Raw genomic sequence first — 17550 nt, forward strand, 5'->3', positions numbered from 1 at the left:
TTTGTTTTAACACTTCTTAGGACTAGTGACTTCATAATTTAGACATATCCTGATTTTAAAGATAATTGTCTCCTTGAAGCATAGCACTTAATCTTGAGATTAGGTTAGCCTTGATTATTAGTTATGAGAAATGACATTTACATACAAAAGTTTGATTTATAAAATAGCATTTTACCACATTTTATTATAGACAGCAATGTTTCTTAAAAAGTTGTAAATAGCTTTGGTTGTTCACTTCAAATTGTAGACTGTATTTGAAACAAACATTCATTTTTAGCAGGTAATAATTAGACTGATGATACACCGTCATTCATCTAGCTCCAATAAACTCAAGAAATAAAAAAAGACTGAGAATATATTTTAAAAATTTATAGCTGAATAACTCCTTTATGTAAAAAAAAAATTATTTTACAAGTAAAAGTTATCTGAAAAGATCAACTTTAAAACACAATGCAGAATATCAATATGTCATGAAAATTATAGTGCTGTGATGCGGATGAAAAATTTCCAGAAGACGGTTAAGAATAGAGGACAGATCTCTTCAGTATCAAATATCAAAAGAACTATCTAAACAAAAGGTATAAAATTAATACAAGATTAATCTTCATTTTAGTCTCAGAGAGGACAGCTGGCCTTTACTGCAAAACTCTAGTCTAGGACCATGTCAATTTGTGTCTTTGCTGAAGAATCTATTAGCATCAAACACTAGATAAGATAGGGTTACAAATGCATTTATGAGTTAAGGAGCTTAGGCTCTGAAGGGAGTGTCAACATATAATTTTCATTCTGTATGCATTAAGAGATATGAATATAAAAATCAGAGTGAGTTTAAAAAAGAAAAGGAAAATTGGTCTATGGTTTTTAAAACTTAAATATTATTTTAGTTATAAAACAATGTTTAGGAGTCAGATTTCCTTAGGATAAGGGTGGATACTTAAATAATAGTCTCTTCATAAACTCTCCAAAGGTGGTACAGATCCATAAGAGATCAAAGAAAACCACACATAACTTATATCTAGAGCAAAAACAGACAAAGGGAACACACAAACTTCAGTTTACATGTAACTGAGGAAATAATGAGAAGATTCTGCAAAATAAAAAAAAAGGGAGAGTGTAGTGGAGTTCTGAAGCTGGTGAAATACAAATAATGTTACCCCAAGAAAAGAGGGTTTTCCCCTAACTGGGGTCTGAGACCTTGTGGATCAAAGCCATGGTTGCTGGGGATTGAGAGGGAGAAGAGAGATGGAAGCGACAGAACCAGAGGTGGCAGTCTTGGGAAGGCATTGCTTAGGGTGGCAGTGAGACAGCCTACAAGAAGGAAATAGCCCTTGGAGGCTCCACAGTGAATGGAAAGACGGAAGAAATGACGGAAAACAGGAATCTCACAGAAAGTGAACTAATCACAGAAGGAGAAGACACACTATCATGCAAAAAGGGCCTCATCTACTAAAGACTTTCTACTTCTGTTTACCAACAGAAGAGTCTTCTTGAACTGAGAAACCTTGAAACCGAGTAGGCCACCCAGACCCCTCCTAGCGCTCCATAAGGATGCTTCTTGTTGTTGAGTCAGGCAAATCCAAGTCATTTCAAAATGGTCATAAAATCAGACAATATCCCTATTAAACTACTAGGAGAAAAAGAAAGTGCAACCATTTTTTCACTTGATGAAAATATTCCTAAAAATGCAGCAGAGAAAAATCATAACCAACACTCAAATACAAAGTCCATAATATTAAACAAGCAATGGCAGATAAGAAAACACACCATAAAATAGACTCGAAATTGAGAATAGAAAGGACAAAATGTAGAAAATGGAAAGAATAGAATTGACCAGACTCAGGAAAGAAATGAAAAAAAAATCATTTCAGAAAAAAAGACAATTACAAAGGGTCCAACAAAGACTAGCTTTCACTGGCAGTAAAGGAACATTTGAAAAAGGAATGAAAAGAGATAAAAGAAAATATACAAAATAGGAGACAGGGAGTGAGAGAAAGCTATTCAAAAGAAAAATTCTAGATATGGAAAATAAGCAAAGCAAATCATGTGTGTGTATAAATAAAATATATGTGGCAAGAAGAAAAACGAAATAAAGCAAGTATTTAAATTTTGATCAATTTTGATATATTTATATTAATTGATAGCAATAAAATTATTAGACTCCTCTGGGGCTTCAGGCAAAAAGACTATCACAGAGGGAAAAATATCAGCAATTTATTTCAACAACAATGTACCTGGGACTTCACGTCTGTTGATCCTACCACCTTTTCATTCTCTCTCTCCTCAGTGGTTTCCCTGTTCTCTTCATCTAGTTTAAATTTCATGACAATATTAAAATCATATCCTTATATATACACTGCATCTATTCTTCTCTCAGTTCCTTACATATATCCCGCATCTCTCAATATTGTACTAACGTCACAAAAACCACAACCTTGGTTACATTAGTCTCTCCGCTTGCTTTAGGTCAGCCCCCATGAGCTGATGATAACTATAGAAAAGCACAAAACCATATTCATGACCACACACCTCAAGTGAGTCATCATTGTTGTCAGACTATCAAAATGTGTATCGCAAGTCCATCCTTTCTCATCCTCTCCTGAAAGACTATTTCGGATCTCCTCTGCTTTCCTCAAACCACCCAAACCTCCTCTCCCTTCCTCACTTTCAGCTGATGACCTGCTTCCTTACTGAGAAAATTAAGCAATCAGAAGAGATGAGAAATCCCACAGACTCCCACCACATCTACTCACTTATAAATATCTGCATCCACATGCTTTGCTTTCTTACATGTTACCACAGATCAACTACCCATGGTACAACCGAAGGCAAATTTCCTCACTTGTGCTCCAGCTCCCATCTCCTGTTGCCTACGCAAAACTAGAGCTCCAAATTCCCTGCTTTCCTTCCCACACAAGCTCTCTACTAGATCATTCACATCAGCATACAAATATGCTACTTTTCCTAGCCTATCAGAAAACAAAACAAACTTGATCCTGCTTCTAGTTGGCATAGCGTTTCCCTAGCTCCCCATTGCAGTAAAACTCCTTGAAAGAGATGTCTATAGTAACGTTTTTACTTTTAATAGGCTCTTTCGATGAATAGTACTTTTTAATTTTATGAAGTACAATTCACCAATCTTTTTTTTTTTTTTTTCCTGAGGAAGATTAGCCCTGAGCTAACATCTGGGCCCATCTTCCTCTATTTTATATGTGGGACAGCTGCTAACAGCATGGCTTGATAAGCAGTGTGTATGTCCACAGGCAGTATGCGAACTGGCCAATCGGGAGCTGCAGAGCTCATGAACTTAACCGCTTCGCCACTGGGTGGCCCCCAATCTTTTCTTTTATGGTTAGTATTTTGTGTCCTGTGCCCTTTGTCTACCCCAAAGTCATGAAGATATTCTCCTAGATTTTCTTCTGGAAGCTTTATAGTTTACCTTCCACATTTCAGTTTATGACCTATCTCAAGTTAATTGTTTATATTGTGTGAGTTAAGGGTTAAGATTCCTTTTTTTTCACGTGGGTATCCAATTGATTCATCACTATTTATTTAGACCTTTTCAAATTTCTCTGATCATATCTTATGGCCTTCAGTGTAAAGTTCTTGCACATATTTTATTAGATTTATTCTTAGGCATTTGATTTTTTGGAAACTTTTATATGTACTTTTATATGTCATTTTCTAATTGTTTGCTCCTGGTATGTAGGAATGCCATTACTTTTTTAATACTGATCTTGTATCCAGTGATCTTGCTAAATTCACTTATAAATTCTAATTGTTTCTAGATTCTTTTGTATTTTCTAAGTATTCAAATATGTTATCTGCAAATAATGACCAGTTTACATTTTCCTGTCTAATCTTTATAGATTTAATTTATTTCTCCTGAATTTTTACAGCGTTTTACAGTCCCAATAAAATTTGAATAGAAATGGTGGCGTTGGACAAATTTATCTGATTCCAAACTCACAGGGAAAGTGTTAGATATTTTATTATTAATTATGATGTTAACTATAGCTTTCTGTGGACATCCTTTTGCAGATGAAGGAGGATCTCCTGCATTACTGGTTTGTTGAGATAAATTTTTATTATGAATTAAAGTTAAATTTTATCGAATGTCTTTTCTGCATCTATTAAGATGATTATACGATTTTGTCATTTATTTTGTTAATGTGATCAATCACAATGATTGATTTTCTTACACTGAAGCTGTCTTATACTAGGGCAATACACTTAGTCACAATCTATCATATATTGCTCGGTTTGACTTCTTAAGACTTTGTTCAAGTTTTATGCATCTAATCACAAAGGAGAAATTGGCCTGTAATTTTTCTTCCTTGTAATGCTTTTGCCCATTATTATCTTCAGTCTTGAAAAATGGAAAGTGTTCCTTTTTTATTATCTTCTAGAAGAGATTTTGCAAATTGGGGTTATTTCTTCTTAAATGTCTAGAATAACTTACCAATGAAGTCATCTGGGCCTGGAGTTTTCTTTGTGCAAAGGTTGAAAATTGTGGCGTCAGTTTCTTTAACAGATGTGGGAATATTCAGAACTTCTACCTATTTTTATGTCAGGTTTGGCAGCAGGGCCAGCTTTGAGGGCATGCAGCCTGTGCAGTCATGTCACTCACAAGGGTCTTACACTTGGTTTAATGCTTTACTGTCACCATGTTTAAATTCTTAATGTTTGAACAAGGAAACCCTCAGTCTCATTTTGCACTAGACTCCACAAATTATATAGCTATTCCTGTTTTCCCATTTGTGTTTTTAAAGATATTTGTCCATTTCATCTAGATTATCAAATTTATTCACATGAATTTGTTAATACTATCTATTAATTCTATTTTCAGCATCTTTAGGACTTGTAATATTGTCTGCTTTTCTATTTGTGATAATGATAATTTATGTGCTTTCTCTTTCTTTAAAATCTTGCTATTAACAAAATACTTCATTAATCTCTTTAGAGAAACAAGTTTTGACTTTGTTCATTTTCTTAAAATTTATATATGTTTTCTCAACATTTTCCATACTGCTACTACCTTTATTCATTTCCTTTCTTTTACCTTCTGGGGGTGCTTAAGTCTGTATTTAATTTATAGTTAATTTCCTAGTTTCTTGAGATGGAAGATTGGAATATTAATTTTCACCCTTTCTTCTTTTTCAGTATATGAATTTAGAGCTATAAATTTCCCTTTAATCATGATTTTAACTGGATCCCAGAGTTTTGATGGGTCATATTTTTATTTTCACTCAACTGAAAATATATTCCATTCTGATTTATTCTTTGACACGTGTTATATAATAGTGTGTGCTTAATTTCCAAACACTTACAGATTTTCCAATCATCTTTCTGATATTAATTTCTAGTTTAATTTTGCCATTAGAGAAGATACTCTGTGATTTCTATTCTTTGGAATGTGTTGAGACTTCCCTATGAATCATCAACTGGTCCATATGGTAAATATTTCATCGGCACTTGAGAATAACGTTTATTCTAAATGCATTGAGTGTAGCGTTAACTGCGTTATTTAAATTTCCTCTATTGTTAATTTTTTCCTGTTTGTTCATTTACTGAAAGAAATGCATTAAAATATCAAATTATAATTATAGATTTGTCTATTTCTCCTTTTTGTTCCTTCAATTTTTTCTTCATATATTAAGCTTTTTATTAGACTGTAGACATTTATAGTTATTATGTCCTCCTGTTGATTAAATTGACCTTTTATCACTGTGAAATATCCCTTATTTCCTTTGGTCATTCTCCTTGTCTCAAGTCTTCTTTGTCTGACATTAATAAACTTCTACACCAGCTGTATTTTGGTTGATGTTTATATGGAATACCTTTTCCGCTCTTTTTATTTTCAGATATTTATAACTGCATGTAAAGTGTGTCTCTAATAAACAGTGGAGTTGGATCTTGGATTTTTTGTTGCGTAGTCCAATTTGACCATTTCCTCCTTTAATTGGAGTGTTTAGTTAATTTATATTTAATGGTATTAATGAGACAGTTGGGTTTAAATCAGCTATCTTGCCATTGTTTTCTAATTATCCCATCTATTCCTTGTTTCTTCATTTCCTTTTTTTTTGCCTTCCCCTGGATTATTATCCCATTTTTCCTATTATTCCATTCTTTATTGGCTTTTTAACTATACATATTTTATTGTTCTTTTACTGATTGCTGTTAAAATTACTATATGAATTTTACTTAGTAAGTTGTAATACTACCCAATGTATACAAGAAGCTAAAAAGAGTTTAATTCCATTAACCAACACTCTTACCTTTGGTGCTATCAATTCCATATATTTAAATTTACGCATTTTAAATACATGAGATATAATAATGCTTTTAAACAGAATGTTTATTTATGTTTTTCCACCTTTGCATCTTCTAGTGCTCTCATTCCATTTTGCAATGTGCTTACATCTAGGATCATTTTTCCTTCAGAATTCCTATTAATGTTTCTTGTCATGCAGCTCTGTTGGAAACAAATTCTCTCAGCTTTTGTTTATCTGTAAACATCTTTGCTTATCCTTCCATGCTAAAGGATATTTTTGCTGGGTATAGAAAGATGAGTTTGCAGGGTTTGATTGCTTGTTCATTCTTTTGCAGTTTAAAATGTTACCTTGTCATTTTCTGACTTCCATAGTTTCTGTTGAAATATCAGTCATAAGTCCTTTTGATGCTCATTTGGCTGTATAATCTCTGTTTTCTCTATGTATATGAAGATTGTCAGTCTGTTTTCAGTTTTCAGAAGTGTCCGTGATGTGCTCAGTTGTGTTTTTCTTTGTATTTATTCTGTTTGGGGTATGTAGAGGTTCTTGAATATACAGTCTTATGTCTCTAATTAGTTTAGGGAAATTCTCCACCAGTATTTCTTCCAATATTGCTTCTTTTTATATTCTCTATAATATTTCTTAGAGTACATAAGACTTTTCTTATCACTTTGTTCAAAATGTTACTGCATTTTATTAATGAAATATCTCATGATCTACTGGGCTTTGGCACAAATATCATACTTCCTGCTTTCTTGTAATGATATCATACAATCAATTTAAGAGTTGAGAAAGTGCTAATGAACCCTATTGTATGACATTCATGAAATAATGTAGCATCATAATCCAACTTGAGAAAAAAAACAAAATAACATCACTATTTTCACAAATTGGAAGAAGATATCTGTAAATCATATAACTAACAAAGAATTCCTTACTCAGAATACATTGAAAATATAGAAATTAATAATAAAAAGATACAGAGTAAAATGGAAAAATGAGAAAGGAATACAAACACGCAATTTATAGAAGAGGAAATGAGAATGGCCAATAAAATATGAAAAAATGATTTCTAACCTAGTTACTAATCAGGAAAATAAAAATTAAAACAATAATGAGGTACAATTTCTCACATATGAATGGCAACAATGAAAGACTTCAACAATGCCCAAAGTTGTCAACAACTTGAAGAAATAGAAATTCTTATATATTGCTGGTTAGTGGTACAAATATTTTTGAGACCAATTTGGCAAATATAGTAAGTTGAAGATTGACATGTCTTTAACTAGCAATTCCACTTTGAGGTACATATATGTGTACAATGATATATGTATATAAACATTTAGTAATATATTATTTATAATAGCAAAAATTGGGGAATAAACTAAATATCCATCAATAGGGAAATGAATGAATATACTGTGCTATATTCATGTAGTGGAATACTATACAGTAGTCAAAACAAATGAAGCAGATCTACGTCAAACAATATGTATTTATAGGGTATATCTAAAACATAATGGTAACAATGCATGATGGCAATGGATACACATAATGTGACACTATGTGAGTAATTTAAAAACACATATATACCACAACTAGAAGGACTCACAACTAAAATATACAACTATGAACTGGGGGGATTTGGGGAGAAAAAGCAGAAAAAAAAGAAGAAGATTGGCAACAGTTGCTAGCTCAGGTGCCAATTTAAAAAAAAAAAATTTTAAAAAAAACACATATAACAATACTTCATATTGCTGTGGGTGAATGTATTTATAATACAAGCATTAAAATATGCACAGAAAGTGTATACTCCAGCATCAGTAGAGCAGTTTCTTCTCGGGAGTGAAGGGGAAATAGGATGACAGAGGAGCAATTAAGTCTTGAGCTCTATTTGCAACATCTCATTTCTTAAAATAGAAAAAGCACTTGAAACAAATCTCACAAACTTCTATCATGCTTTTTAAACTGGGTCACTTGTACTGTTTTCTATAACTGTCTGTATGTTTGAAGCATTTCATTATTAAATTAAAAATTATAAAATATTAGTCCTATTTTTATGTTAAAAATTATAAGCTAAGTTTAACGGGAAGTATTAACCTTTAACGAGAAAAAATATACAAAATTTTAAAATGGTCAACGTCACTAATAATCTTGGAAATACCAATTAAAATAATTATAAGATACCATTTTATTAAAACGAAGAAGTGATTCATTTTGCGGTTTATTTAAAACCCAATGTGTTGGGCATTTGCATACATTCTTAGACGGAGATAAATTGATATAACTTTGTAATGTGATTTGTCAATATATGCTGAGAACAGTCAAGTGCTCATACCTCTTAACTAAGTTATTTCCACCTCAAGAAAACAGAAATGTGGTTGTTAATCACTTGATAGTGAAATTTTCAATTGTTTTTATTTTCACCCTTATATTTTTTTACGTTCTATACTATAGTATACAGTGAGTATAATATATTTTAACATGAATAAAACTATTAATTTTGCTTGAAAAACTTGAACACTCTAACAATAAAACTCCTAGGAAAATAATTAAATACTGTATTGGTACAACTAGGAAGTTATAGTAGATATAGTCCAGCCCACGGGAAAAAATGGTTAAACCTGCTTGGGGTAGGTCAAGGAATGCTGTATCAACAAGAATATTCACCTTGTCAAGTAGTCAGTAAGGAGGGAAGGATATTATTTTCAAAGAAAAAAACTTTGGTTAAGGCATAAACAGTGTTGCTCAAAGTATGATGCAAGTATACTTCCTCATCAGCTGGAGTCACTGTTTATAATGTACATCTTTGAGTGCCAACTCAGAGCCACTAAATCCAAATCCCTGGGCATGAGGCATAGGAGCCTGGGGTGTGCCTGGCTCCCCAGATGGTTCTCATGCACAAAATTTGATAACTGCATTATAGAAAAATAAAGCAGTACGACATGCTTTGGAAACTGAACATAATTTAGTGCAACTAAATTGTAGGTTACAGGTGATGATGGAATGGGGAGATGAATCTGGAGAGGAATGTCATAGTCCACTAGTAAGAAGTCTTAAGTGGCACTCTAGGGACTTGGACAATAACATGAAGATTCAGTAGGAAACCACTGAAAGATTTTAGGCAGAGGAGTAGCCTGATAAGATTTTTTTTTTTTCTGGCAAGATTAGCCTGGCCTCAGTGTGGATGACTGGATATGGAGCACACATAGGCAGGAAGGAGACTTAGGAAAATGCTTTCATTTCCCCAGAATAAAATAAGGAGGATTAGAGTAGACTTCTGAATAGATACACTTGGTGACCCACTGAATACAGGAGTTAAGGGAGAAGATATAATTTTGGATGATTCTCATTCCCACATTTGCTGGCCTCCATCTCTATGTTTATAACAGAATATATAGACAAAGAATATTTTAAAGCTACAACTCTTCACATTTCTGCTTTTTGTTATTTTTATCACAAGACCTATGTTTTAATAGAAACATGAAGGCTCTAAAGACAAGCTTCTACAGTCACTGTCATAAAACAGGAAGAGCCACTCCCAAGGACATTCCCTGACCGAATAATGTCACTAGCTAAATGCCTACAAGACTGTTGGCAGAGATGGCATGTACACTCAGAGGGGCTGTGATCCAGGGAATCTTGAAGTCTCCCCTGCAGCTTCTGTGGCTCAACGTGTGGCAATGTGTGTGTACGAGGAGGCACGAGTGGTAGTCCAGAGCCACTTTTTTTCAATTAAAAACTGTGTTATTAAAAGCCAGCCCGTTTCTTTTTGTGTCTTTGTGTCACAGAATGAGACATTCCTTTTAATCAGTCTGTCTGGTGAGACCACAGTAGTGACTTGTCTTCAAGCTGATTGTGACAAGAAGCAATTTCCCTTCGACTGCAAAATGTCCTACGACAGCTTTATTTATTTCTTCAGTAAAATAAAATGGCAGAGGTTTGGGTACTAGAACAATTGTATCAAAAGAATCTACTTCCTACCCATGCTGAGCAGAAAGCCACAGCTGTAGGCTAAGTGGGGTCTGTGATCCCCTAAGGGCTTTGGCCACGGGGGGATTAAAGGCAGCAAATACCAAATCCAGCTGCCCTGTAGAGCTGGGAACCCCCCACATCCCTGAAGTCGCTGCACCGCTCACTGGACAAGCCCGGAGCACAGACATTTCTTCTGCTATAATCATTCTCCCAAACCACCAAAAAAGTCATAAATACAGGCCTTGTTCAACCAAAAACCTTTTAATGACACGCTTTTTGTTGTTACATCCGAAGTCTGTAGAATCACTACCTCCTCCTTCTCCTCCTTTTGAAAATTTCATTGGTTTGTTGGGAAACTAGGATGTTTCTCCTGTAGCGTGTCCAACACGACAGATTTGGCGGATTGACTCCCTGGTTTCTTCTAACTTGCTTCTTTCTTGCCTTATAATCTGGCAATATGATAGTAAGATCTAAGGCTTGACTGGCCTCAGGTTCAATTTTTTCTCTTTTTCTTTCTGCAAGATTACCTCATGTGGAGGGGTTGTGCACTTCTTATTGTATCATATCAGGAAGCAAATAGTGTCTATTGGCACACTTTAAGTAAAGTTAAAATTATCCATAGATTCAGAGACATTAGCCTAATTCTTCCAACAACCTTTCATGCTATGGTTTCAGCATCCACAGATGATCATTACCTGGTTGCACACCTTCATTAGGAGGTCTGTTCTAACATTTAAATGCATGTATTAGGTGGGATTCTTCCATGAATAACATTCTCTCATACACTATTTAGTTTCCCTGTGGTACAATTTTTAAGGATAAGCAAAAAAGGATAAATGTTTTATTCTTTCTGTTAATTCATCAGTTTTCCAAGTAATAAGATAGCACCCTAGCAACCTCCAAAAGTGACCAAGGAGGTGTGCATGTGTGTGTCTAATTATTAACTCATTTTACATTCATATTTATGTACTTATATATATTGTGGTCATTATTTGTTTTGATGCTCATATTGCCTCATTTTAGGTCAGTGGAATCCCATTAATGTTACTCTCCTGTTTTTGTGACATGATTAGTCTTTGATAGCTTCCTTGCTTTCTGGAATAAGATGGCCCATCATACATGTTTCCTGTCTCGGACCTGGACTCAGTGATTTCTCCTAACAGCCCTGGTTCCTTTTAGAGAGAAGTAGTATTTAAAGACCACAATCTGGATGGTACATGTACTTACTGCTGATAGGTTCTCATTGCTTCAAGGACTTTTTGAAGGAAGGATAGAAATAAAATTTTTTTTGAACAACAAAAGTTTTGAGTTCACACTATTTGATATTCATTTGGGTTCAATTCTTTTGGTCTGTTTCCAATTTTTTAAAAAATGCTTATTATTTTTAATTTGGTTTTTAATTATGCAAAATATTTACATGCTCTAACATGAAAACTATATAGTAAGGTACATTAACATAAATTTTATCTCCATACTTGTCCAATCCTCTGTTTCCTCCCTCCCCCTTTTGGGTAACCATTTTTATTATCTTTCATCTTCTGTGATCTGTGTGTATGTGTGTTTATTCAAATTATTCTAGACCCTGGTTTTTTTAGTGTATTCTGAGGGTCAAATGATATCCATATATAGATATTTTGCTCATTTTTCATCCATAATTTCTTCAACCAATCCCCTATTGATGAGCATCTGGTTTGTTTCTAGTTTTCACTTATTCCAGTTAATACATCAATGAATGTCCTCGCACATACACGATTTTTTATTTTTGTCACAATACGTTTGGGAAAGATTTTTAAAAGAGACATTGCTCAAGCGAAAGGCAAATGCACTTATAATTTTGCAAAATCAGGGGCATACTTTTAAACATATTAATCTTGCCAAGAAAATGTAGGAATATTTTAGAATCTTTTTATTACAGAGAAAGAAAAAAACTGTTTACCTGGAATGATCATATTTATCAACAATAATTTATTAGTGGAATTTAAATTATTAAATTCACGCATGGCCTCTGGTGTAATATAAACAAACACCTTGAACAATAAAAAATTTTAACAACTTTAGTGGTCTCCGATCCATTACGTCTTAGGAAATAGTATAACAACAGGAAAACTACCAAAAGCCGTCTCTCTCTATGTATACACAAACATATACATGTGAGTGGGGATGGATTACATGGATAGATAAGAGAGAGAATTGCCCCCCCGAGGAGAACATTTTTGACTTTAATAAATTTACTAATTTTTAATTCAGTCAAAAAAGTTACTTTATTATCTTTTAAATGACACAATAAAAATGGAAGTACATTAGTAATGTCTACATAATAGCACTTTTAAGATTTTTTACAGTGTTGGTAAATCTGTAAGTTTATCACTTTGGGCCTAAAATATAATCTAACTTTTAAATGCAAAACGAAATGTATTTGCTGGTCCTTTTTATAGTCATATGTGTTAAAAGAACATGATTATATTGTCTTATGCTTTTCAGTTACTATCGTCTTCTGAAATAAGAAAGAGCAACCCCAAGAACTGGGTGAGTCACATTTGCTTTTGTATCTTATGCACAGCGAGCATTCAACCTCATGAAAAATAGTTGAACAGTAAACTAAAAATAATAGATTCACATTTGAATAGCAGCTAGTTATATACAAAAATACACAAAAGTGACTTGTATCCATAAAAACTGGTGAATAAATCACTAATGATTCATTTACCCATGTTACCATATTATTCTTCAGCTATAACTATAAAGGCAATAATATTCATAAGATGACATATAGAAAAAACGATTAAAATTGCTTCTTCTGAAGTTTCAGGCTTCTATTGGCAAGGAAAAGTGTTTTCATCTTCTTATTCTTTTTCTTCTTCAAGCCTAAAGTCAACAAAATAAAAATAAAAATCATATGTCTCCAGTTTGTAGGCTAAACTATAAATCACCACATTTCTAATATGCTTACAAACTCATCTCATCTTTCTTTCTTTTTTCTTTTCTTTCTTTTTTCTTTTCTTTCTTTTTTTCTTTTTTTTTTTTGATGAGGGAGATTGGCCCTGAGTTAACATCTGTGCTCAATCTTCCTCTATTTTGTTTGTGGGATGCTGCCCCAGTATGGCTTGATGAGCACCTGGGATCCAAACCCACGAACCCTGGCTGCCAAAGTGGAGTGCACAAACTTAACCACTATGCCACCAGGCCAGCCCCCTCATCTTATTTTTAATGATTATAAAACAGTTTCACTCACGATTCACTCAGTTAATAACACTCTACCTTTAAAACACAAGGATACAGCTTCTGTCTCCAGATACTGTAGCTGGCCAGTATACGCATTTTGACAAAACTGATCAGTACTAAAGTGCTATTTATGCAGGCGTAGTCTAGAAATGGCAATATGCTATTAGTAAAATGGATAGATAAAAATATAATTTTCCTTATGAATTATTTATAAAGTTAGTTTAAAAAGTGAATAAGAGAAAATTCACTACCTTTGGCGCAAACTTGTTTGCAATCCTTCCTGTTAACAAAGTTATTATCATTCCCTCCACAGCCAGTATAGGTGAAGGCCTCACAGGCTTTGTGTCTTGGATTAAAATAATAGCGAGTCACGTTAGCAGAGCATAGGCCCTCATCTTTTGGACTGTAGCAAAATGATGGACCTTTACGAAAAAGAAAATAAAATTAGAAATGCAATAATACCAAATTTAATAAACTGTGATGATTACAGAAGTAACTGAAGAAAATCTAATCCCATAAAAGCTTCATTCTGAATCCAAAATATCATACTAAACCATTTAAAAAGTATGCCTCAAATTTCAAGAAAGCTTACATGCTATATTGTGTTAATTCTAAATTTTTATAAACTGGACAGAATTTCTCCTGAAGCTCTGTCCTTGTATCAGTTAAATGTGTAAAGAAATTAAACCCCAAAAAAACAGATATGGTCAGGTAAGAATGGCCTACATTTCAATGAATGATGTATGACATGCTTTGGTGAAGATTAGCCCTGAGCTAACATCCACCACCAATCCTCCTCTTTTTTTGCTGAGGAAGATTGGCCCTGAGCTAACATCTCTACCCATCTTCCTCTATTTTATATGTGGGATGCCTGCCACAGCATGGCTTGATAATGGGTGTGCAGGTCCGTGCCTGGGATCCGAACAGGGGAACCCCAGGACACTGAAATGGAGTGTATGAAGTCAACCACTGCACCAACAGGCTGTCCCCATGTTGGTAGTTTTATTTTAAACGTTTTTTTTTTTTTATCAGTTCTCCTTCCATTATTAATCAGGAATACATGGATCTAATTCCCAGGTAGCCACTAGGACATATACTTTTACACACACAACATAAGAGAACACCAGCAACACATCTCCTTATTAATTCAAAATTTTGCTTATTCAACACAGTATAGCCATAGAGCTTTACCAAACACTCTGCCAAAACAAGTTTTCCTTGCTGTTGGATTCATTTATCTATATGTAGGTGTCTCCACGGTGCCTGGGGAAAATGCCTGTATTGTCTCTCTCTACAAATATTAAATACTGCCCAAGGAACCCATCATTTCAGGGACTGTGGGCGGGGCGTGGGGGGGGGGGAGATAAGAAATGGGAAGAGAGAAAAGAGGGATAGAGATCTTTGTGCTCCAGTTTGCAATAACTAAAGGATACAGAAATCTAACCAAAAACTTTAGAAAGAAACTTTCAAGTTTCACCATCCTAAGTCTGTATATATTCCACTGTCTCGTATATACAACTGATTCCATACAAACAAGAGGTCATGGCAGTCATTAATGAATACTGAATTTTTTATGTATAAATTGAGTAGATGAGAAATAGTGCTAAAGAAACAATGCAGAAGAGGAAGCAAAAACGTGAATCATGGCTTTGTCACTTTCCAGCCCTGAGAGCTTGGCAAGCGAACTTCTAGCTTGTACTCTCGAAAGTAAAAATGGGGATAATAATACTTCGTCACAGGGCAATAGTATGAAGATTGGTATTGTACTATATGTGAAATCACCAGAACGCAAACCATGTTAATTCCACATCAAATTATCGATTTTTCACCCTAAAGTCTTCATAAAGAAATGAAATAGAAACACCATAAAAATAGTATTTACTTTTCTTTGGTGCACAGAAGCCCATACAAGTAGCTTCATCTGGGAACTGGTTCTCATTGCTGTGACACCCGCCAGATATGAATTTTTCACATGTCATGGAACTTAGATTGAAGAAATACTGTTTTCTGGGCTCCCCACACTGCCCCTCACTGACTTCCAACCGGCAAATTTTGGGAACTTCTAGTAAAAGGAAGGCATAAAACAACGTTAGTCAAAAATTAGCCTTCTTAGTATTACTTTCAAAACTTTACTGTATTTTCATAAACAAGTGGCGAGAAAAGGCATCATATTTAATGCTGGGATAGTAAATCCCCCAAAGGCTGCCCAATAATCCAGTTATTTAGCTTTTTTAAACAGTGTCTCCAGAGCTGACTCAGCTATGATAAATCTTTCGAATGCAATGGGACGACTCTGTTCTCTCTGGGTGTTCTGATTGTGTCTACATATGAAGTTAAACTTATTCACAGGAAGACGCATTTTCCCCTGGCTCAGTTCCTTGAACGTCAAAGCCCCATGTTCTGTTATAGGCCCTAATAGATATAACAAACATAATTGAAATAAAATAGAAAACAGTGCCATGCATCTCCACTAATTCCTACAGTAACCCAAGGTATGTTTGGGTCCGGGAGACAAAGTGAGGTTATAATTAGCTAAATCGCACTTTAATAATAAAAAACTTTATACAATTTCAAATTGATGGACAATCGACATGAGGAAATGGTGTTCTCAAGGAGGCATAAAAACCATAGGTTTAGAACTAATGATAAATACAGAAAAGCACTTATGTTGCTCCTAAAACATTATACCCTTGCATTATTATGCCCTGCGGTGAAATCTTTCCCTGAGCCCGCACAGGCACTGAGTTATGATAAATGCCAGTTAGGAGAGCAGAAATGTGTTAGTGGTTGTAAACTTGTGATTACTTTCAGGAAACTGAAAACCAGTGAGCCATGCTTAATGCTTGAGAAAACTCAGGCTAAAACTTACCGTTGAAAATGGGATCTGAAAACTTAGCTAAGTTACTACCAGCTCTCCCGTGCAAGGAGCGGCGCAAGAGTTCTGAATGTGAGTGCGACAACTTACTCTCTATCCTCCAGCAAGCTTCATCGCAGGCCGCCCAAGTTTCGAAATTGTTGGCGTTGCCCTCGCAGCCCCCGTATATGAACTGGCGGCAGCTCTGCGTGTACCTGTCATAGTAGTAGCTGGGGATCCGGGCTCGGCAGGGCCCTTCGTCCGGGGGCAGCAGGCAGATCTCTGCGTTGTTTCCTACCGTAGGGGCAGAAGGAAAAACCAAAGAGAGGGAGGGGAGTCAGCCACATCTCAGGGAGGGAGAGGCTTCCCGGGGAATTCTGTCCTCTCCGTTTGGAGCAGAGGGGCCTCTGCAGAAAAAGAAAGTGCGAACTTGGGCGCAAGTGTCCCCATCGCACGGCTCCGCGGGGCGCCCGGCAGGGACCTGGGAGAAGGAGGGCGCAGAGATGGGGTGCAGGGGGCCCATGGCCAGCCGCACCCTGGCCGCCTGGTCCAGAAAAAGCCTGGCGGGAAGAGGGATTCTTGGACGGGCCGATCGATACCTGATGGCACCTGAGCAGCAGCTCCCAGCACAGTCCCCATGAGGAGCAGCGGCAGAAGCAACAGCCCGAGGGGGTGAGCAGCGTCCATGGTGAAGTGTCCCAAGAAAGCGCCAGCGGGATGAGGGTGCGCAGCGTCCCGCCTCGAGACAGCCTGGGTGCCTGCTTTATGTAGGGTGAGCGTCCTGCGACCCCGGACGGGGCGGAGCGTGCCTGTGCAGAGCCTGGAGGAGAGGTTGATTCATGGCTGGCGTCTGTGACTCCCACTCTCGCCGCCCTGGCGCTGGAAAGTGTGTTGGGGGGAGGAATTCCCCAAGTTGAACCTGCCTCACAAACTGTCTTCTGTAGCCGGCAGGGATGACCAGATGGGGCATGTGTCAGTGATGGGAAGTCGACAAGCTAGAGGGAAATGACCTGGGGGTGATTTCATAAGGTTGCAGTTTGCAGCATCACGCTGAAGCCTGGATCCACATTTTGAAAGCACGAAATCCACGTATTTGAAGGGCAGAGAGAAAGTGTGAAGTTCATAAGGCCAAGGGAAGCCGGGCTCAATGCAGTGGACCCTTTAATTAGATTAGAAATTTAAGTACATGTGTATTTATTTACATTTATACATATATACATATTTCAATCG

General features: G+C 35.8%; 1 protein-coding gene across 1 annotated transcript; it reads right to left on the bottom strand.

Annotated features, from left to right (window-relative positions):
- Window positions 1–12127: 12127 nt before the first annotated feature.
- Window positions 12128–17344, bottom strand: TFPI2 (tissue factor pathway inhibitor 2). Its single transcript, XM_008544766.2, has 5 exons — window positions 16920–17344; window positions 16432–16614; window positions 15349–15528; window positions 13718–13888; window positions 12128–13109 (listed from the first exon to the last, which is right to left on the bottom strand). The coding sequence occupies exons 1-5, from the start codon at window positions 17005–17007 to the stop codon at window positions 13027–13029; spliced, it is 705 nt and encodes a 234-aa protein (XP_008542988.1). The 5' UTR covers window positions 17008–17344; the 3' UTR covers window positions 12128–13026.
- Window positions 17345–17550: the final 206 nt, after the last annotated feature.

The sequence above is a fragment of the Equus przewalskii genome, chromosome 4 (assembly GCF_037783145.1).
Source record: "Equus przewalskii isolate Varuska chromosome 4, EquPr2, whole genome shotgun sequence".
Taxonomy (NCBI): Eukaryota; Metazoa; Chordata; class Mammalia; order Perissodactyla; family Equidae; genus Equus; species Equus przewalskii.